Source organism: Mirounga angustirostris, unplaced genomic scaffold, assembly GCF_029215605.1.
Source record: "Mirounga angustirostris isolate CCGP_5_RB_7025 unplaced genomic scaffold, mMirAng1.0.hap1 SCAF_5, whole genome shotgun sequence".
Classification (NCBI taxonomy): domain Eukaryota; kingdom Metazoa; phylum Chordata; class Mammalia; order Carnivora; family Phocidae; genus Mirounga; species Mirounga angustirostris.
Window position 1 is genome coordinate 39,148,359 of NW_026991713.1, and position 23,985 is coordinate 39,172,343.

At 37.3% G+C, this 23,985-nt stretch overlaps 1 protein-coding gene across 1 annotated transcript in view; it reads right to left on the reverse strand.

Moving 5' to 3' along the window:
- Positions 1 to 23,985, reverse strand: part of SYT1 (synaptotagmin 1) — a 405,214-nt gene that overhangs the window by 187,313 nt on the left and 193,916 nt on the right. The window contains exon 3 of the mRNA XM_045872916.3: positions 8,945 to 9,127. Within this exon, the coding sequence (XP_045728872.1) occupies positions 8,945 to 9,110 (166 nt within the window). The 5' untranslated portion in view covers positions 9,111 to 9,127. The remainder of the gene's footprint in view (positions 1 to 8,944; positions 9,128 to 23,985) is intronic.

A 23,985-nucleotide genomic window follows, 5' to 3' on the forward strand; every position in this document is an offset into this window, starting at 1 on the left:
TCTCTGTCAAATAAATGAAATCTTAAAAAAAAAAAAAATGCTTCTGGGAAGAACCATTTACCCCGAGGACCAACATGGCACCTGCTTGTAGCTTAGCGCTGAATGGGACTGGGCTGCCCCCAGGCCAATGGGGAATATATATATATATATTTTTTTAAGATTTATTTATTTATTTGACACAGAGAGAGATAGCTAGAGAGGGAACACAAGCAGGGAGAGAGGGAGAAGCAGGCTTCCCACAGAGCAGGGAGCACGACGCAGGGCTCGATCCCAGGACCCCAGGATCATGACCTGAGCCAAAGGCAGGCGCTTAACGACTGAGCCACCCAGGTGTCCCAAGATCTACTTTCTTAGCAACTTTCAAATATACAATACAGTATTGACTATAGTCACTGCTGTATGTTATAGCCCCAGGACTTACTTATCTTATAACTGGAAGTTTGTACCTTTTGACCTCCTGCCTCCAATTTCACCCATCCCTCCCAACTCCCTGCTGCCGGCAGCCACCCATCTGCCTTCTGTATCTATGAGTGGAAGCCCTTTACTTGAGAATATGGTTATCTAGGATCTTTTGAGCTAGAGGAGAATCATTCTACCTACTGTGAACCAAGTGCTGGGGGTTGGAGACAGAAAGACAAAAAGACAGTATTCTGGTCTAGGGTAGATCGATGGGTATTAGGAGAAAACACAGATAAGTAAAACATAAAGTGACAATTACAAACATGTAAAGACTTATTACAGAAGGTGTATTGCTGGTTGACAGACGAGAAGGTGACAGGAAGACCTTTAAAACGGAGTGGAGTTCTGAAGGATAGCTGTTAATAGCCCAGTCGGACAAGCAGCGGCAAGCAAGACATTTCTGGCAGAGGAGAGAATTTGTACCAAGACCGGGAAGCATGGGACACTATGGATAATACATTCAGTAACTCTAAGCATGTCTATCCTGATGAAGCAAACTGTGTGAGGGTGAAGAGTTGGATATGAGGTTTGATAGGTCCAACATATGTGTGAACCATATCAAATCATCTCATAAAACGCTGTTGATGTCTTGCTAAGATGTTTGAATTTAGAGCTCCTCTGGCAGAAGAATTCTGAGTCTATAATGCCACTGTGACCTAGAAACAAGTTAAAATTATGTGCTTTGATTGAGTTCCTTAGCATGTCATATATAGCTTAGTACATAGCAGGTGCTACATAAATAGTATTGGAAGTTTGAACCTGGAATATTATATATAGATAGATAGATAGATAGTATTTATTTGTCAGAGAGAAAGAGAGAGAGCAGAAGCAGGGGGAGTGACAGGCAGAGGGAGAAGCAGGATCCTTGCTGAGCAGGGAGCCCAGTGTGGGACTTGATCCCAGGACCCTGGGACCATGACCTGAGCCAAAGTCAGATGCTTAACCGACTGAGCCACCCAGGCATCCCAATATTAATACCACACTACTCACACCTTCCCAGAGGTTATGTACTATTATTATCCTTATTTTTATGGAGAGGTTAAATGATTTGCCTAAGATTATATACTAGTCATGACAGAACCACAATTTTGAACCCAGACAGACCAACTCCAAAATCACATTCTGGCCTTGAATCATAGCAAAAAAATGCTGTCCCACTTGGTTAGTTACTAATATTGGGTCAGAGTCCCTGAGTGATTTACATAGCATCCTGGACAAAGTAGTAACACTTGAGGGCTATTGAAGTGTACTAAAGAATTTAGGGAGTAATATTTACATGATTATACCAATATTTCTAATCATTGTAATGGTTTACTGATTTTATAGAATTGGATCCAAATCCTTCTGAAAAGGAAATTATTACCATAAAATTTACTTTCAAGGCAATGAGCAATATAACTCCAACAGTTAAGGTTTACTACACAGAGATCCTGGATTTTTCTAAGTTTCTATGGACAGGTAATGGAATGGAATATTTACTAAGGCAAATATGTTTCTATTTATAGTCTACTACTGATGCCCTTCCCCGCCCCCCCATGACTGCCTGCTTTTCTTTTTAACTTATATGTGTACAAAGAGCTCAAAAAAGAAAAAAAAAAAAAAGAGGGTTTAAGTGGATTTGAAATTTTGTCAGGACAACAGTTTCATTCAAAGTGTTTGATGAGGAAAGCTTTAAATGGGCCAGTAGCTTCTTAATTTTTGTTTTAAACTTCCTAAGTTCACTTAAAAGGCAGGCTGGGGAGGCATGTAGTATCAGAAGATACCAAGTTTAAATCCTTTATTATAGTATTCTCCTACCTGAAAATCAGAACAAAAAAATAAGGTCAGGGGCTAAAAATATACTAGTACATCATATATTTTCCTGCTGGTTTCTGCTTTTAAATTCTTTGTCTGATTTAATAGAAACTGGCACAAACCTGTCTGTCATGCCATAAAAGATCTACAGGGTTGTTGAGAGTAAAGAGAAAGCCATGGTCTCTCAGCTTCTCTCTTTCTGCTGTTTTCTTAATACAGTTGCATTTGCAATCAGGCTTTCTCTTGTGAAAATGTAACCTGTATTTTGACATGCAACTGGTATGTGGTGAGGACTAGACATTTAAACCTATTTTAAAATATATTTGTATATTTGTAAAGAATTTCAGCAAGGTAATTCCTGAGTTATTTTTAATATGTGTCAAAAATACCCACTACCTTTATTTGTCCTCAGGTGTGTTTACTTGATGTCTTTGAAATGCTAATGGAATATAGCTAAATAAGGTTGAGAAACTTAGCTGAGATCTTAATTCACTTGGTGGCTTTATGTGCTCACCGTTACCATGCTTTGGAAATTTATAAAATCCCTCAACACTAGTTCATTTGAAAGGCATGAATTTCTCGGGGGGAATTTTCTGCATAATAGGCTTCCAAGAGGGAAACACAATTCAAGGACACATTTAAACAACTTTCCTGAAATATCAGTAGCATATTCTTTTAATGTTTCCACATCGAATATAGGCTGTTGATGGAATCATTTTGCAGACTTGTTCTTTAAAAATCCATATTACACACAATGTCCCAATTTATAACAAATTTATAACAAATACTCTTCTTACTCTCCAAGTATAAATAATAATACAACGTATGTATGTATATAATTTTTACAAATCAAAATGTGGTAAGCATATATTTTCAGTATAAAAATCTTCAGGTATAACGACACTAGAAGACGATGAAATAATCAAATGCTTGCAACTGCAAAAAGGGATTTTGGATTTAGAGAAGACAATCAAGATTTTAAAAAATCAGGAGAAAATAAAAGGCCAGAGGTTGGGTAAACGTTAACAATAAAAGCTAGAATGTTCAGTTTATATTAGAACCATGCAAAAATACAGTGTAGCCATGTTTATATGTTAAATAGTTCTAGGCTTAGATAATTATAAACAGGGTTTTCTTTTAAATGCATGTCTTATGGAGATTTTGAAAATCGTGCAGAATGTGGGAATATTTTTCATTGTGTGAAACTGTCTCACATGTTGCAAGAGCTGTAAGCTCCTAGGCCCATGATCTTTAAATGCTAGTTGCCATTCCTCTTAACCATTTTATAGCACACTAAAAATGGCCCGATGAATGTTTAGAATATCTGGCCGGGGGCAGTGCCAGCTCTACCAAGAACCAAACTGACTTCACACTAAAGGAGTGAGTTTTTACTAATGGTAGCTCTTAAATAGTTCTCTGTGTGTATTCACATACACACACAGGTATTTCCTACGTTTTGAACCAGAATTAAACTTAAAAAGATGATGAAACAAGCTAAGATTTAATGAAAACTGTTTGAATGTAAGCACAAATTACTACATTGTGCTGTGATGAATCGCAACCCTTATCTCTAAGTGTCCTTGTCCCAAATTGATTCCTTCAACATTGCATCACCGAAGGCACTCAGTATTACAAAGGACTTGCTTTGCTCTGAAAATAACACTCATCAGTATTGTAACTTTTTCTTAGAGATATTTCAATTTACTAGAAGCTAACAATGAATAATAACACTTCACATTTTAACCAATGCTTTTCTGAAGTGTGAGGAAGAACTGAGTCAACAGATGATCGCTGAAGCTGAGTCATAGAGTTCATCGATACAATGAAATAAAACCTAATGATTAGTACTTACATAGTAATGCATTATTAACACGGCCATCTGAGTGAGTCCAAGAAACAAAATGCAAAAGCATAAAGTGAATGAGTACCCACTTTAAATCGAGATAATACATTGAGAAACAGAATCAGTATGAAACTTGTGTTCCATGTATTCGGTCTTTTAAAACCTATCAAAAGACAAATATCAAGCAATAGCTCTGAACAGGCACACGAGACCCTAATAGTTTCAAGTCTTGGTGATGATAAGGAATGGTGGAGTTGATTTGCAGCCTTGGTGATATTCTGTTAAAGCAAATTTATAAATTGCAAGATTTTTCCTGATGCTCCCTTACCTACAGCTTGCACCATGTGTAGCTTCTTTGGACAAATCACTTACCTGACTAAGCCTGAGCTTTCTTATGTATAAAATGAGGATAATTGTTCTCACCTATGAGAGTTTTTAGAGGGCAGAATAGAGGTTGAGTTTACAGAATGCACAGCACATACTTCCCTATTAAGTCCCCGATAAAGATAGGTGATCACTACAATAATTACTGTTATTCACATGCCATGGATTCCTGTCTGTTCCTAAGGATTCTCTTCATTTGATCTTGAAGTGGTCTTCTGGCATTAACATCACGTTCATGACATTAACATAAAGCAATGACAGGATCCACGACAATGACATTCTGTCCGTTCTGCAGTCAGATGAGGGAAAACAAAGTTACTGGACTGCATTTTTCACCACTGATTGGCTTGTGCCATAGTTAACCACTTATAAATCACTACTGTGTGTTGAGTTTCACTGGCCACTGCTTTCAAAAGGTGTTCCTCTCAGCCAGGGGTCTTTGTTGCTGTTGATGGGAGAGTATCTTGGGAGGGTGAGTAAGGAAGACACTTTGAACTCACCACAGCAGCTTGATTTGCTTTATCCACATTATAAATTGAGGCTTCTATAATATTTCATTTGGAAGAAATGGTTCCTGTCTCTGAGGAATTTACATTTTAGTGAGGAAGATAGGCCCCAAACAAAACCAGATAATCAAGATAAAGATTTTCATGAAGGGCTTTGGAAGGTTGGAGGAAGACTCAAATAATTCTGCCTTGGGAAATGAGGAAACTTCTCATTCAAGTGATAACATCTGAACTGGTTCTTGGATGATGAAAGAATGTGTCCGTGTTAATGGCAGAAGGGAGTCCGGGAAGAGAGAAAAGCGTGAGAGAAAACATTGGAACGTGAGTGCTGGCTGGGTTGGAGAAGTTTTTCATGAGCAGAATTAACAGGACTGAAATGAATTGCAGGTATAGGATTGAAGGTGAAATAGATGATAGTGAGATCTCTCATTTGAAAGACTAGGTGAATGAGATCACCCAAGGATGTTGGAAAAAAAAAAAAAAAGCCCCAAATGGAACAGGGTTAAAAATGTAATCCTGGATCCTCTACCACTTGAGGGGAGGAAAGACAATGAAAGAGGAGGACCAGTCAATGAGAGTGTAGGGGTGAGTAGAGAAGGAAGAGGAGAAAAAGCAGAGTCCTGGAAATCAAGAGTTTCAGATGATGGTGGCTGGTAGTGATAATGATACCAAAATATCTGACTGAGTGAAGGTGGATCATAACCTTCATAACTGTGCATCAGGAAGTGCCTGGGGACTTAATGTGAACACAACTTTAATGGCGCATGCAGGATGGAAATCAGGGAGGAAGGAGTCAAGTCGTTAATGGGAATTGAAGAAATAGATATCAGGAGCAAGGTTATGTTTTTCAGTAAATTTTGGGGTAGATATGAAGGAAGAAGATACAGTGGTAGTTTGACAGAGAGGTAAGGTAAGGAGAAGAAAATTTTAGTGTAGGAAGGAAGAAAATGGAACATTTCCTGAGCACTTACTGTGTGCTGAATTTTTACTAGGCACTTTCAGATAGGAGAACCTTGAGCATATGTGTGGACCAAAAGGAATGAAGGAGTGAGAAAGTGAAATTATAGAAGTTATTAAAGAACGGAAAAGGGAAATTGGAGGTGCTAATGGGGAAAGGAAACCCCATGAGGGGATTCACCTTTGTTAGATCAGGCATCATTGGAATGGGTTTAGAGAGTGGGATGTGCTTATACTGGGCTGCAAAGTTTCTGGTATTTTTATAATTTGGGTTTCTGTCTGACCTGAATAGAGGGCTTTTCTAAAATGGAAATCGATTTGTTAAAATGACAGCTTGAGTGTAATACTAGCTAACATTTATAGAATGCTTACTCTGTGCCAGATACTCTGTGCAGCCCTTTATATGCATTGCTCCCTTTACCCAACAACCCTGTGGTGGAGATATTATCTTTGTCCCTATTTTATACAGGAAGAAACTGATACACAGAAAGATTAACAGAGCTGGTATATGGTAGAGCTTAGATTTGAACCCACGTAGTCAGTGTTCAGAGCTTGTGTTTTTAATCCCTCTGTGAAATGGTCTATCCAATAGTATTTCTGCACGAATTACACAATTACCCTTAGTCCACTCTTATTCTGGACTAAGGGACAGGTTCTGGCTATTTGGTTTTCTGCCATGCTCAAGGAAAGGTGCACTCTACTTCAAGAATCTCATGAATATCAAAACCTTAATCACAGCTATTCGGATGACACGAGTTCACGCTTTACAAACCAACCAGGGCCCTAATCATATTAAAATCAAAGTTGCAAAATAAAGAAACGTTCCGAAAAACCTTGTCTGCTTCATTTAGATAACAGTGTGCAGAATGAGTTGAAAGATAAAAATGCTCAGCATTTACCATTTCCTTTTCTTTCCTTTTTTAAGCCCCATGGTGTTAGGGATGATATCATCAGGCAATTTGGTTTGAATATGTTCTGTGCTGGACTGTGCAGATTACCCAACTAATGACATGCATGCTCCTTGCCATTATGACACCTCTCTTCTCACAAGTGGGAATTTCAAGTGACAGACTAAAGCTGTTTGCTATCAATTTTGCAAAAAACCCCCCACATCTGCCAGATAGCCAAGATTTAGTTCAGAGACTGAAATCAATTAATATTCTAATTTGTTACCCATCATTAGCGTCATGTTATATTATGGCAAGTCAAGAGTGATAACCTTTATATAACATAGGCTCCTAAAGGAATTTGATTTGGGGGATATGCTTTATTTGTGTTTAGTGTTGCTCCTGGCACATACATCCCATTGGAAATTTCAGTTACACAGACAGTAAAAATGATGATGGATTAAAACGAAATATGTCTCCTCTAGATTATGGATCTTCCTGCTGAGAATGGTAATTACTGGCAACTACGCTGAGAGTCTCTCAGATGAACTTGAATTTGTTGAAAGTAGGCAGGTCAACAAATTGTTAGTCACTAAGGGACAAGAAATTGATTCCGTGTATTTTTTTTTTTTCCCTGCTTGGTTTCTCAATGTCCTTATAGAATAGTTTTCTTATAAATTGATAAATCTCTCATCTGGATTACTACAACGTCCTGCTCTATCTTCTGCCCTTGCCTTTCTAGAGCCCATTTTCAACACAGTTGCTAGAGTGATCTTTAAAAAAACCTGAGTCAGATCATGGGACACCTCTGCTCAAAACTCTCCAAAGCCATTTTATTTCACTCATAGTAAAATCCAAGTTCCTTAGAGTAATGCCCAAGGCCTCACATGATAGGGCATGTGCTACAGTGTGAAGTTACCTTCTGCCACCCTCTACCTCATTCATTCTACATAAGGCTCGTGGGGCTCCTTGCTGTTCCAAGCAGATTTTTGCCTAAGGGGCTTTGTCTGAAATTCCCAGGTTTTAAAACTTCCTCCTCCACCTACTCCAGGGTTCCTTGCAAAAGAAACCAGCCCTGGTCATCCTAAAAAAATAATGTTTTACCCGCTATGCCCTTCCATATTCCATTCACTCTTCTTTAGTTTCTCTTTTTTTAAAAAAAATTTGTATTTAAATTCAATTAATTAACATATAATGTATTACTAGTTTCAGAGGTAGAGGTCTGTGATTCATCAGACTTATATAACACCCAGTGTTCATTATATCACGTGCCCTCCTTAATGTCCATCATGCAGTGACCCCATCCCCTGCCCCCCGCCCCTCCAGCAACCCTCAGTTTGTTTCCTATGATTAAGAATCTCTTATGGTTTATCTCCCTCTCTGATTTCGTCTTTAGTTTCTCTTATATCATTTCTTACCACGTGACTTACTGTATATATTTGCATCTTTATTGATTTATTTCTTCTTTTCTCACTAGAATATAAACCTTGTGAGGCCCCAAACGTATTTTTCTTGCATCTGAAAAGCTCTCTAGTTCATCAGACGTGTTCAAATCTGAATAAACAGACCAACCTATGGTTTCAGATTTAAAGGCCACTGATAGAACCCAGTGCTGCGTTCATACACATACACTTCGGTACAGTGGTGGTTGTCCTGATGAGGACAAAGAAAAATTTAAAAATTGTGCAGAAGATTTTGAAATAATAAACGAAGGGAAATCAAACTTGCAATATCTGGAAAGTACACTTTAGCTATTGCTTAGGAATCATCCTTACAATGGAATAATTTCATGAATACAAATTTAATATATATACGGCACAACCCATAAACATGAATATTCTAGAGAAAAGCAGACATTGAAAAAAAATACCTACCTGCATTAAACACAAGATACAATTTGTTTTTTATAAACTGGGCTTTGATGTATAAAGCATATTTAAAGATTTAAATTCCATTTCTAATTTTCCATTTTATTATTGAAATGCTACCATGCCAAGAATAAAAAATCGTATGTTTATAGTATGTTAAGAGAACTGCTTTTTTCCCCCGTGGGTAAGGTCATTTTCAAGCATTTGTTTTTACCCTACCAACCAACCATATGTAGTAGTACTCACATGGAATTTTATGCAGCTCATTCATAAACTTCTCCTTCAGCTTAGAAAAGGCATCTTCCTTTCCTTCCCCGGGACCGGCCGGCTCTGTGGCGTTATGTGGGAGAACTGTTGCAACAGTCGTGACTGGCGGGGCGGCCAGCGCCTCGTGATGACTCTCGCTCACCATTTTAAGTTCAGGTGAATCTGAGAGGGGAGGGAAGCAAAACAAATAAATGAAGAAGAGAACAATTCAAAACGGCTTAACTGATCCCACAGCAAAGGTACACCAGAGATGAAACACATCAGAAGGTGCACCTGCTCACTGGGTAAATAGTCTATCATTAGCATATTACTTTACGTCGGTTCATAAAGTATTTATGGAACCACCATGGAGAGTCTTTCCCAGAAGGTAAGATCAGGCGTACTTACTGAAAACATTCTCCTAACAATAATAGGTGAGCTGTCAAATCTATTAGTTGTTTATACTGCCAATTATTTACTGTGCAGATTTAACTTCTAATCCATATATTACAGAACTGTGGATGAAACATTTGCTGACAACATACATGCTCTATGCTCTCAGCATTTGTATTTTATAAGAGGAAAGAAAGATAAACTATTTATATTGAAAATGTTGATGAATGATAGCATGCATTCAAAATATTAGTGCCTTTTAAGATGGTTGTAAGCGATGCCATTACAACATTCATCCTGTAAAAGGTGTCATGAGTGTCAAAGAGAAGTTAGTTCTTGAATCTCATTTACTGGTGGTCCATTTTTCTCCCAATCGTTTTTTTGTTTTTTTGACCTTTACTGTGGACAATACTGTGATCAATAATTCACTTGTCTTGCTGGGTCAATGTTTGAAGCCATGGTAGATGTGGCGTGAGTGACCATATGTATCAAGGAACTGATGAGGAAACATGTCCGTCAAATTATTTCAGTGTATTCAACTTGATTATATTATTGAATTCTATTAAATTATTCAACGACTTTAAGTGTTCGTTTACCTCCAAAGCGTTAAAAAAACAATCTATAAGGTAACCAATGAAAAAACCTTAGCCTTGAATTCAGAAGACCTCAGTTCTAGTCCTCTTCATAGCTAAATGAATTCTGACAAGGCATTTGACCTCTTCATTTATCTGCCTTCAGAAATACGAAGAATGAAATCTGCCCTGCTTAGATTTTTCTTAGTACATGTGTAGTGCTCTATAAATGTAAAGAAGGCCTTCTAAAGAGATAGGCTTGAAGTCCTATTCTCCAATCTAAACATATTCTGGACTTTCATAATTAATTTTACTGTGTGACTTAAGATTTCAGGCAGTGCTGGCAAGAAAGGGGACAGGATTTGGGGCAGAAATAGATAAATACAAACATGTCTGGGCAAAAGTAACTTCATAGTCTCAGCAGGAAAGTTGATGGACCTATAGAGCCCTTTTGATTTGCAAAGAAATGGAGGTAACCAGCGAACAGACACGGGATTTTTATAAAATTAAAATCTTTTGTGAATTAATTATGCATACTTAAAATATTTAGTGGAAGTATGATTGAAAGCAGAATAATCTCAGATGTATGGAATTATTATTAGAATCTGAATCAAAATCCAGAGATTTTTGGATCCCCTGAAAGGAGAGGATGCCTGGAGCTAATACATACACACAGATAATCAATTTTCATTTTATAATATGTTCTCTTTTTAAAGCTTTTAATTTTCCACTAGTAGCTACTAATAAAACCTGAAAGGGGAGAATCAGACAGATGTAGACTCAGATCTTCTCTGTTCTTCATTCATAAAGTGAAGAATAATCATACCAAAGATGTAAGATTTTTGAGTATGCAATGAGATAATCTATGCAATGAATTTAGCACTCTAGCAATTGATCAGTCAGTCGATCCTTCAGTCCTCCTGCCTCCCCTCCTTAGGAATACTTGGCAACCCAGAATTTTCCAGATTGTGGAAAATTGTATTTTTCCAACTCAAGGTCACTTTCTAAAAGGTTTTCTTGATTTTTTTATTCTGTTTAGCTTAGGATCTGTCTTCCTGCAAAAAACTGGAGTCCTGTTTGCATAACTTAGGTGAAACTTCGATACGGATAATACCGTAACTTTTACATTTCGTATGCGTCGGCGGGACTAAAATTATATACAGATACATACACAAACACATACATATGTATGGAATATTAGTATGTATGTATTCAAAAACTGAATTGGGTCCTCTGCTGTGAGAATCACCAGATATGATAGGCATTATTACTTATCTCCACAGGGTGGTTGAGGATATTTGAGGGATCGTGGTTTACTGTAGGATTTAAAAGAAATTATTGCATTAAATACAAATACCTGTATACAACAGTGCCATCATTAAATTAAAAGCATGTTGTCTATGTTTTAACTCAATTTTTGTCATATTATGGAAGTGAGACACTTGCTAGTTACCTGCACTGATCAGCTGCAGCCTCAGAATGGCCACACGGTTGTTTCTAGCCTTTATGCACACGGATGGTTCAGTCCTTTGACCCTCAGGTTGTTAAATATTTTCACGTTACCCCAGCTTATAATGGAATATAAAACATTTCTACATACAAGTTGAATGATTTGAAAGGCTATTTAAAAAAGACTTCTCTTCAGTAGCGTCAACATCTAGAAGATGGACTTGAATATATTTTTTTAAAGAGGCAACAAATGTTTCTATAATTTCCAAAAACAATCCTCTTCCGATATAAGCTGTGCTTTACAAGTGTTTTATCAAAACAGGTAAAAGCTACACACTTTTAGCTGTTACTAGTCAATGATATTATCTGTATCATTTCTGATATTTTTAAATCAAGGAAAGATTATAAATACAGAGACAGTGCTCCTTTTACTTAATGTATACCACTGTGAAATTAAAGTCTTTCATAAACAACAAAAATATAATGGGCAATTAAGGATCTAATATACTGACAAAGAAAGACTAATTGTTTGCTTAATATTTTCTTCTTTGTCTTTCATATTTTGAGAGATGATGCTGTTTGTAAATAGCAAAACTAAGAACAGTGACATGGCCCTTGAACTTATGTTTGTGGAAATAAGATGCTGATTTCTAATTTTCCATCACTTCGTAGATGGAAAAACTAATTATTCGGTTCTGCCTAATGTGATAACCTTACATTCTTTTATGTAGCATTGTTTGCTTATTCAGAAAAAGTTTATATTCTACTCAAGTCTTGATAAAATAACAGCCAAAAGTTATTGATACCCGCTAAGTGGTATAGATATATGAAAACCTACAGTTCCCACGTCACTCCTGTGAGAGGTGTAATCATCACCCATTTAACGGTGAGGAGACTAAGGTATACAGAGGTTATGCAGTTGGTCCAAAGTACTACAGTAGTAATTAGTAGAGTTGGGATTTGAACCTAGATGTCTCAGCCACTATAGTGTTAGGGACTGTGAGACAAGTGTCCAATAAAATTGTGGTTTTTTTTTTTTTTTTTTTTTAAAAGATTTTATTTATTTATTTGAGAGAGAGAGACTGAGAGAGAGAGAGCATGAGAGGGGGGAGGGTCGGGAGGGTCAGAGGGAGAAGCAGACTCCCCGCCGAGCAGGGAGCCTGATGCGGGACTCGATCCAGGGACTCCAGGATCATGACCTGAGCCGAAGGCAGTCGCTTAACCAACTGAGCCACCCAGGCGTCCCTAAAATTGTGGTTTTTGAAGAAGTTTTTGACTGTAACCCATAGTAAGAAGTACATTTTACATCATGCGCCAGCATACAGGCTCTCGCCTCCTAGATGTTCTATATGGAACAAAAGCTCGGCAGAAAAACACTTGTCTTCACTATGTGTGAAATATTCCTATATATTTAATTCTGTCCTTTTTCACTAAAAAATTCTAGTTGTACCTCCAGATTGGATACATTGGTTTCACAATCCTCCAATGGTTTGAGACCCACAGTTTGGAAAACCACTATAGAAAGGGACAAGGGAAGATACAATAAAACTAATGGAGCTAATGAAAACTAAAGATGCCACTTATTAAGCCACTGTATGCCAAAATACTGTCCTTGTCTAATCGCAACCTTGAAAGGCAACTCGGTCCCAGTTTACAGGATAAACTGGGTTGCGGAGAGGTTAAGTGATTTGTCCAACAAAGATTTAGCCTAATTCAAGGTTCTTTCTACTAGTCTCCTCTCATAATAACACTTATGTATTATTAAACAATTAAATCAGTATTGGAAAGATAGTTATGCTTTTATTTTGAATTTGTTTACGAGTAAATGGAAAACACAAGTCCTCTTGCCAATGGGAAACAGATTGCTTAATTTTAGAGGTGTAGTCATTTAATTGGTAAAGTGAATTTGGCATCCTGAGGTAGGTCAAGAGAAATAATATTGAATAGAAAAGTAAATTCCCTTCTAAGAGAAAGTTCAGTATGAACGACATGAGCAAACAATTCTCAAAGAAAGAAATACACATCCCTCCTGACAGATAAAAGGTGTTTAATTTCACAAATAGCCCAAAACCTGAAAGTTAAAATAACAACGAGCTAATATATATTCATTTGTAAATGCGACTAAATGTAGATATGAAGGGGAGTGTTCAGAAGTGAGCAATTGGGAAAAACCATAGAGTAGAAAAATACTTTATGGTGGCCAAAGTAACAGAACATATAAAAGACTATAGAAATGCTCATTCTTTTTTCTAGGAATTCACAATAAAGAATCTGAGGTGTACAAACAATTTAAGGATGTTTATTGTAACTCTTTTGTCATATTAGAAGAGCAGAAACTAACAGAGACTTTTTAAATTGTGGTAAACCATAAAATAAAGTTACTAAAATTATCTTAGTAGATATTTACAAACTTAGAAATACATTTGTGTTAGATGAAAAAAACAAAGTATGAAGCATTAAATAAAGTATGTCCAATTTTTCTAAATAAAAAACTCTTGTATAAAAGAGGCTGGAAAGATACATTTAAAATGTTTACCTTGTGGTAGAATATTCACTTTTTTGTGTATGTTTACATATTTTGAATTACACAAAGAAAAAACCTTTAACACTGTTTGCTCTTAAGAAAAACTGGATCTTGCAGAAAGAGTTTAATTTCCTAGTGCCAGATTTTCAAAAACATACTTTAAAATGTGATGTAAAAAGCCAAATTGCAGGAAGTAATGATTTAGTTATGTATTTAGCAAACACAATGTACAAACTGGCCCCTGGTTAAAATACAGTGTAGAAAAAATACTAAGGTATCATAGAGGTTAATACTTTTGTGGTATAAAATGAGGAAAATCAGGATTTTGGTTGCCATGACAACTTCCCTTTGTCCTTTATATTCTTCTAGTAGGATTTTAATTATGTCTATCTCTAGGTCTATAGATTGATGGAGATTTCTCAGATTATATAGTGAGATCGTCTACCATACTGCTTAAACATAATAGTTTCTGGAGAAAGCAGTGTTTCCATTTCTATTTAAGTATTGTATTTTATAAGAATAGCATGCAAAATTAAAAAGTAAACAGGAGAGGGACGCCTGGGTGCCTCGGTCAGTTAAGCGTCCGACTCTTGATTTCCGCTCAGATCATGATCTCAGGGTTGTGGGATCGAGCCCCGCATTGGGCTCCATGCTGGGCATAGGGCCTGCTTGAGATTCTCTTTCTCCCTCTTCCCCCCTCACGTGGCCCCACCTCTCTTAAAAAAAAAAAAAGTAAACAGGAGAGAAAGGTCAAATAGACACTGAAAATATTACTTAAAAAAAGTATTCTAACGCAGATATGCTCCAAACTGAAAGTAACTATTGAAGTAATTACCATAAAGAGTCCAGCAGATATCATGGAATATGTTAGAATGTATTTCTGAGATGGAGGGCAGAAAGTTAGTGATTTTATTCCATTAGAATTTGCCTTGACCTTCTGTAGGTGTAGGTGGAAACCATAAGAGGATGCCATGTGCATCCCTCCTTCTTTTCAAAAAGGGGGCCCAGGGTTTCAGAGAGTGCTGCCTAAGGACAGCTCAGAGCTGAGTCGTCTCTCCTAAATAACGGCCCTTGGCTGGAGGGAACTGCCATGCCCAAGGTTAAACCCACGTCCCCAGGGACAGCTCACATCCAGTGACTGGTGGATGCTGGTGTAAAGGCCCGGCCCCCTTCCTCAGTGTGATCTCTGAAGAGCCCTGTAGGATCAGGTAAAGCCTCTGGTGACTGCACCTCATTTCAGCAACTCCCTTTGTCCAAACCTGCTTTCTCTACTCCCTCACCTGGAAAGCACCCACTCAGTAAGCTACCTCTGACTCAGAGCAGCTTCCCAGGGAATCCAACCTATGGCGCCCACTCTGGAAGATGTTTGGAAAAAAACAAAACCAAAAAAACCGGAGCCGCTGTCAAAGTTTCATTTAAATTCTTCCAAACCCAAGGATCCTTAGGCACTAAATGAAGTCTAGCAGCATTATCAAAATCTTGCACAAGTTTGCAGATGTTTGAATGTCAGGCTTAGGTATATCTTGTTTGGTTTGAATAGATCCTGTCTCTTGAAGGAAGGAAGAGGAAAGCCGGAGAGTCTATGGTCCCTCTCATGGCAATGACAGCTGACTCTGGCGATAGTCCTGGGAAGAGGGTGAGAGATGAAAGGTGGTTTTCAGACCTTGGAGCAACTGGAAGCACAGCAGCCCACCTACCTTCAGAAACCATAAACAGTACAGGCTTCTGGGTCTTTTTCTTCTTTTTTTTCCAAAATAGATCTAGTTAGCTCCAGATTTTACCCATTTAGTCACAAAAGCCTCCTAAGAGGTACAGAAAGAATTGTGCTGAAGAGTGTGGTTCTCAGGCAGTATCTGTCATAAATACTTTTGCACCTTGACTGCAAGTGGGTCTGCAGCTGTACTTGGAGAATAGGATCTGCATCCCTATCCAACCCTAAAATACCACACTACAAACACTGTGAAAAGGTGTATAGGTATTTATACCGAATATGTCTCTGGGAAGAGCATGAGCAGGAAGGAAATATTGAACATTCACCACCTGCATTTTCTAGGAATCTACTTGTTTACTTGCCACTTTATTGAGGTTGAGGCATGACTGACTTGCAGAGAGCTGTACTTATTTAATGGGTACAGCTTAGTGGATTTGGAGGTAAGTATACACCCAAAAAAGCATCACCACAGTCTCTAGTTCCTGGCTAAAGTGCTATAGATCTTCTCTCTCCCTTCTTGTAAACTGTTTCTCTCAGTCACCTACAGCCATATTGATCCTCCTTCTTTCTCTTCTATTTCTTTCTCTCTCCTTCTCTCTGATCAAAATCCTCCTGCTTTCCTCATCTTTGCTTTTCTTACCTTTTTCCCTTCAAAGGTTTCATTTATCATGTACTAGGCATTTGATGTATGTTGAGTGTCTCCTGAGCCCTATGCTTTATGTGGAGGCAGAGAAAAGAAGAATAAGACACCAATTCTCACCCTCAAGACAGCCCATGAGTTTTTCCCGCTCTCTTTCCTGCCATTAAGGAAACTCAATATGCCCCGTGATCATATCTCTTGATACCAATAGTGGTAAATTGCAACTCACAGTTATCTTCTTGATGTAGTGAAACAATTGGAAACATGGCTCTGATTGCCAGGAGGCAGATGGAAAAGCATGATTAAGAAGTAACAAGTAGGACCAGGAATTAAGGAATTTGGATCCGAAGGAAATAAGAGAGAGGTGTAGATGTGAGGTGCTCCCAAACAGAATAGCTCAAAAGGCAAACATTTGTATTAAACACCAGAGATCAAACTTTTTAAATGGCTAGCTACTCTTACTAGAGGTTGGAAAACTTTGACTTATTAACTTCCGCTTTTCATATTTTTCATGTAAATTATTTCTTTTAAAATATAATTTAGTTTTTTTAGATTTTCCAGTGTTCATCTCCTTCCATTCTTGTCTCCCCAAGACAAGCAGAGGCAGTTCCTCAAGATCCATCTTCCTTAAAGGCAGAGGGATCCTGAGTATAATAAGAATTCAGTTATGTGGAATCTTACTATCACTGCTGGCCAGGCCCGAGCATTCTCAATCTGCTCGTTCCTGCCATTGACGTTCCAGTCAACAAATCACTGAAAGGCCATTTGAGGAAGGAATCTGAATCCTGGTTGTGGTCTGAAAGCTTTCTATTGTAAGCTTAACAATTAAACCAGCAGAATGAGAGCAGAATGGAAGATTTTGGAAGCATTAGTGGAGCAATATTTATTTATTTTTTTCAGATTTTTAAAAATTTATTTATTTGACAGAGAGAGACACAGCGAGAGAGGGAACACAAGCAGAGGGAGTGGGAGAGGGAGAAGCAGGCTTCCCGCTGAGCCAGGAGCCCAATGCGGGGCTCGATCCCAGGACCCTGGGATCATGCATGACCTGAGCAGAAGGCAGACACTTAACGACTGAGCCACCCAGCCGCCCCTATGTGGAGCAATATTTAAAGAAATGCTTTATCCAACACTCGTGATAGCACAAAGGTAAATGGTGTGTAAAAAGAGATGGGCATCATTAACTCTGGATTGAGAACAGGTTTAGAAATTTTAAGAACTTATTAAGCAATTTATTTTGCTTTTAATTTCCTAATTTGTATGTATAAAAGTGACACAAAATAAAATTCATCTAAGTCTGAATGATTTTTCAGTAAGTACAAAATAAAAATTCAAGTGATAAGAAACCATTTTTGACATAGTTTGTAGCATTTTTTATGTATAAAATAATGGTGCATTTTGTAATTAATGGTTTCTTAGAGTACATAAAATATAGGTTTCCTACAGAACAAAGAGAAAGCATTAGCATTGTTTACAAATAATGTATTATAAACCAATAAACTTGATAAAATTTTTTAACAAACTGAGTTTCTCATTCCCAGAAGATCAGTCACCACAATTATATTTAGCAATTGAAAGCAATATAAATTTCAGAAGAACTAGCTAAAATAAAAATAAATCCATGAGCCAAATGGAAACTATATTTAGTGCTACAATATTTCCCCCTTCAGACCTATAATATAGAGAATAAAAGAATGGAAACAAGTAAATCATACCCAATTCAAAGCCCAAGTACTGAATTACTATAAAATGATACAGAAAATCAAGGAGTCTTAAACAAAATCGAAAACTTCCCACCTCCAATAGGGAAATAAATCTAGAGAACTGGGATATGAGAGCAGTTTTAAAAAGCATTTAATGAATTCACAAATTTAATATTGTTTTTCTAATTGATTAACTGTGTACCCATTTCTCTATTAATAAAATATTGTTAGAGTTTTAAAAGCTGCACTTTTAAAACTTAATGGAGAACTTTGATGGCTTGAAGGGGCCTCCTAAGATTTTATTAAGAATGACAGAGTTGGGGTGCCTGGGTAGCTCAGTTGGTTGAGCATCTGCCTTTGGCTCAGGTCATGATCCCAGGGTCCTGGGATTGAGTCCTGCATCAGTCTCCCTGCTCAGCGGGGACCCTGCTTCTCCCTCTCCCTCTGCCTGCAGTTCCCTTTCCTTGTGCTCTTTCTGTCAAATGAATAAATAAAAAAATCTTAAAAAAAAAAAGAAAGAATGGCAGAGTCATAATCAAGAAGAGCTAACAAAATAGCCTTTCAAGCGCATTGTAAAGATTTCAAATGGATTTCACAGTGTTTTAAAAATTGTATGGTAAGGGTCAAAATCTCTTTTAAAATTTTTTTGCTAGAAAAGGTAGACAAAGGCTCCTGAGCCACCTAGAGATGAAATTGACCTCCTAGAGATGAAATTGATCTTGCATGGATCATTTTAACAGTTTTCAGTGACAATGCTCATTATGTACACTATTAATTGAAGTTATCTCTCTTTAACTTTTGCATAGTAAGATGAAACTAGATGCTTTTGTCAGTGATTGAAGAGATGCAGCTTAGCTGGATCAAGCCGATTGGCTCTCAAAATGCTTTCTATAGAAGCTACAGACAGATAATTTGGAATTCCCATTCTCCATTGCTTTGCTGAAACTCAGCTCTGAACTCTTGCTGTTTCAGAGCTGCAGGCACTTGAGAGAAAATCTAAACTTGCAGCTCAAAGCCCTCTTCTATCAAACTGTGCTCAAACTGCCATTGTTTTGTCATACAGTGAAGCAAAGCTTTAAAATCGATCCAGACACAGTTCAGATTGTGGCAAAAATGATGAAAAATTCTGCAATCTACAGTTAGAAATAGTGTATTAATAAATAAAAATAGTAACACTTTATAAGGCCATACTATTAGCCAGACATGTTTATAAGAGCTTTAAACATATAAGGTCATTTAATGCTCATAAAATAAACCCTGTGAGTCAGGCCATATTATTATCTCTCCGTTATAGATGAGAAAACATGCCAAAGGTTGCACAGCTCTTAAGCGTTGGAGCAAGGATTTAGAGTGAAACAGCCTAGCTCCATGGAATTCTGCCTCCCTAATAAGTGACTGGATAGATGTTGAATGAGTGAATAAATTGGGTGCCTGCAATGTGTCTGACATGATACTAGGTGCTTTGGATAAATTTCAAGTAGTTCATTCACCATCTGTATGCTTGAGGATGCATACAGATGGTTAGAATCCAATGTGTTATATGTTGTAGTAGAAATAATTATAGGAGGCTGCTGAGAGGAGATACCAGATAGCAAACCATTGAGATTTAACATATCTGAGTGTAGTGGGGTCTGAAGACCAAGTTTATATGCTAGATATATATCTGTATATGTGTGTGTGTATGGGATATGGAGTATAGAAAGTGGTGATTTGGCTTATTCTTCTTCCTAAATTCTATCTTCTGTTGTGTGCCAACTAATCAATTTGGGAACATGAAACATGAATGAACAATACCCACCATTTATAAAATATAAAATCATATGTCAACTGTTTATCTAATAGCTATTCACTCTTTCTGATTTCAGATAAGCTCTATTTTTTTCAGGCAACTATTTCCTTATGGATATACTCATGGATAAACTTCATTCGTCTCTCTCTCTCTATATATATATCATTCATGGTAATCTCATTGTTTTTGTCTATGGTTGGCTTTGGCAAGGAAGGGAGTGTGATCCAGGTCGGGCTTGTTGTGATAGGAGAGGAAATCCGTTTGGGTGACACTGAGGAAGTTTTTCTAACTCTTAAAAATGGATACACAGAAAGCAGTATCTCTTTTGCTGGTGGCGGTTGGGTTTGTGTGTGGGACTTGGAAGAGCTTGCAGTCACGTTGTGATCATGAGAGAATCTAGCAAAGAAGGCTGATGCTTTACAGATGAATGTTGACGGTAGCCATGACCCTCATGATGCTGTTGAGCAGCTGTATTAACTACAGCTATAAGCACCGTACCTTGGAACTTTTTGCAATGGGAGATAATACATTTTCCTTATGGTTTAATCCATTTCGTGTTGTGTTTGCTGTTGCTTGCAGCCAAAAGTTAGTATATACAAATACTTTATAATCTGATTTCCCACAATAGCACAAATAAAATGTACTTTTTCTATAGGCTGATTTTTTTTTTACCGTGCTATGCCAAATTGGCTTCTTGTTAATACCCTTTACCTGTGTATTACCTGGGCCTTTGACACCTGGTTTTTGGTTATCAATAAGTCTAAGAGGCACTCATTACATTTTCTCTTATTCAGAACAAGGCGCTATCTTCCCCACATCCTGTGAATGAAGATGAAGATCATTGCCCTACATCCTATGGTGCTAGATAGATAAAACTGAATTAAATTGATTTGAGATATAAGAAAATTGGTTTTGTGATCAGTTTCATCTAATTTAGAAGATTTGAAAGGTTTAGGTAAGATATTAATTTTGTATATTCCAATTAAATGTTCTACCTTCTCTAATGTGCCCATCATTAATCAAAGTTTAAGTGAGGAGACAGTGAACAACTACACCTTGATCCAGTTGGGAGCACCTAAGAAGTAAATCAGGGGAGTCCAAGGTTTGGAAAGAATATTTGAAAGGCAGATAACCTATTATGTTCATTATGTAGCATAGTCTCCAAGTGTTTCTTGGTGGGTTCTTTTTCTTTTGCTGCTGCTTCCTCCTCCTTTGCTTTTGGCTCTTATTAAGCAATGGCTTATTTTCTGTCTCATCATCAAGTTAAGGTTTGCTAGAGATGCATCTATGAACGATTTCATGTCTTTTCTTTCCTCTTGACAAACCCAGATCATACCACTTTAAGAAAGTGAGCTTAAGATCAGATTTCCTATCAGATACTATCAAGTCACCATCTCACATTTAAGCATCATTGTGCAAAATATGACTTTGATAAAAATCATTATCTGTGGATTTTTGTAAACTTTCATTTTGGCCAATAGTTGGATTTAATGCCATTTCCATCCGAGTGGCTCAGTAATAAGACTGATGAATATACCACAGTTTGTATCTCAGATCTTCAGAGAAAGAGTTCAGTGTAATAGTTTGCATTGAGAAGCAAGATCTGTAAATACTTTCTCATTTACATCATAAGCAAGCATGCTGGCTTCCTGACAGCAATATAGGGAGCTAAATTGCCTTTTCATTTTATATTCAGTAATTATAGACACTATAATTTCTTCAAAATAAAGCCATTATATAGATAATCCTCTCATGTTTTTAGGCCCTTTTCCCAAATTATTGATCAAAATTTAATATAATGACATACTAAAAGAAAACTAAAAAATGATCTAAAGTACTTGTCCTGAATGTGCCCAAGTTCCTCACAGGAAGGTGGTAGATAACTTTTAATCTGAAAATGCCATATTATCATGACTTCTTAGTATTAAGTAGAAATCCTCTATCTTACCGTAGAACAAAAGATAAGGGCAGATTTGCAACATTCCCTATTGTGCAGGTCAAGATCACTGGTGATCAGAATCTCAAGTTTGTTTCATCAGTCTGGTTATAAACTACAATGATTCTGTTGGGAGGAAATAACATTTGTATTTAGCCAAGTGTTTTTTCTCTTCCATGCTGTTAATATACCACTGCTTTTCCTTAAAATGGTTAATGCCAACATGTAGAATCTCAAATAATATCCACCTGGCTAAGCAGACATTTCAGAGTGAGGGCACACTGTTACTGTTATAAATTCATAACTGGATATTATATTACGGATAAACTAACACTTTTACTAAGATAAAAGTGTACTGATGGCATGAATAAAATATGAGCATGGATTTTAATCATCCTCGAGTCACCCTGTATTACAGAAGGTGAAATAAAGAATAAAAATAGGAGATATGACTTAATAAAATTCTGCTTGTTTACTGGATATTTCGTTCATAGAAATCACTCAGGGACTTTTGCAATCAAAGACGAAATCAATTGGAAAAAAAAAAATCCCTGAAAAAAAAAAGATGTGTGAAAGCTTTGTGCCTTAACAACAACAACAACAACAACAACAACAACAACAACACCCAGTAAGAATGCTAGCAAAGCACCACTAAAATAAATGGAGCAAAATTATAAAATCAAACTGAAATATGAGATTTTTAGAATGGCAGCTTAATAACAGAGAATTTTTCAGGCTAGAAGTAGAAAGAACAGGCAAAATGTAGCTTTACTAGAAAGTTTAAAGCTTCAGTCAGAGAAAAACAAATACCATATGATTTCGCTCATACATGGAATTTAAGGAAAAAACAGATGAACATAGGGGAAGGGAAGGGAAAATAAGATAAAAACAGAGAGGGAGGCAAACCACAAGAGACTCTTAACTATAGGGAACAAACTGAGTGTTGCTGGAGGGGAGGTGGGGGGGGATGGGGTCACTGGGTGATGGGCATTAAGGAGGGCACCGGATGTAATGAGCACTGGGTGTTATATAAAACTGATGAAATCACTGACCTCTACTCCTGAAACTAATAATACACTATATGTTAACTAACTTGAGTTTAAATAATAAAGAAAGTTTAAAGTTGCAAAGATGAAAATAATAACAGCATACCTAATGGAATGCAATTCCAAGTTTTGCATGTTAGAACACATTAAGTGCAATTTGAAGGAGAATCAGTAATTGGGGAGTTGATAGAGCATTTCAATGGTGAAATATGGAGGCCCGCTTCAAATCCAGAGTGAATATAAAACCTACACAATATTGGGCAGGCATTGTTCCTGAATCTTTTCTATCACAAAATGCTGACAAGTGAAGAGCGAGCAGGCAGCTGGTAGGGAGAAAACGGATATAGAGCATTCAGTGTTGAAAAAGGGGGGCATGCAAAATCCTGCTGTTATTCATGCTAACAAGTAAGGAAGCAAGCCAGCATTTTGCAGAGGGTGTTGGAGAGAAGAAATTCTCTGTAGAAATCAGCTGATGAAGATGGCACTTTATAGAAGTCCATCATCAAAAACTGAACAGTTCTGAGGGAGAACGTGGGATCCCAGAAAAGGGAGGAAGGTAGAGGGTAGAAGAGGAGGGGTAGAAGGACTGAGGCAAGTGAGCAACAGTGGGAGTCTCTGCTGCTCTTGAGACTTCTCTCTTGGCCAGGCTGGTTAGAGACTAGAAACACTTCCTCAGTGAGAGATGCCTGGGACTTGATATCAGAATGTCAGCCGATTTCAGAATGTCCACGTACAAGGTTTGCAGGTCCCCAAATTCATGCAGCCTTCCCCTTTCTTACAATGGCCGGTCTCCATGATGTCTGTACTTTGTGCTGCATATGTAATTTAGACCCGAGTCTTCTGCTATTAACAACCAGCTTGGGAAAAAAAAAAATGACTTAAATCTTTAAGTATTGTCTTTATGAATAGACCTAAAAAAGCGAAAAGCTCTAACAAGTTCTCCCCACGTGGCCATTCTGTCATCTTTCACACTTATATCTTCTTTCTCGAAGCTTTTATCTACCTCTCTACTCCCTTGACACTTCTCACCATAGACATCTGTGCTATTGCATAAGACAGAAAACTCCTATAAAATTAATGGTCAACTTGATTTAGGCATGAAATTCTAATACTGTCCAAAGAGGGATCATGCTGTTTCAAAATAATTTTTAGTGTAATTCTACAAATAAAGAAACCATTTATATCAATAAAACACTTGTTTTCTGTGTTTTGCATAAAATCAATTTATATTCAAATATTTGGCTACTGCCAGATCAATGTCTTTTAGAGAGCTTAGAA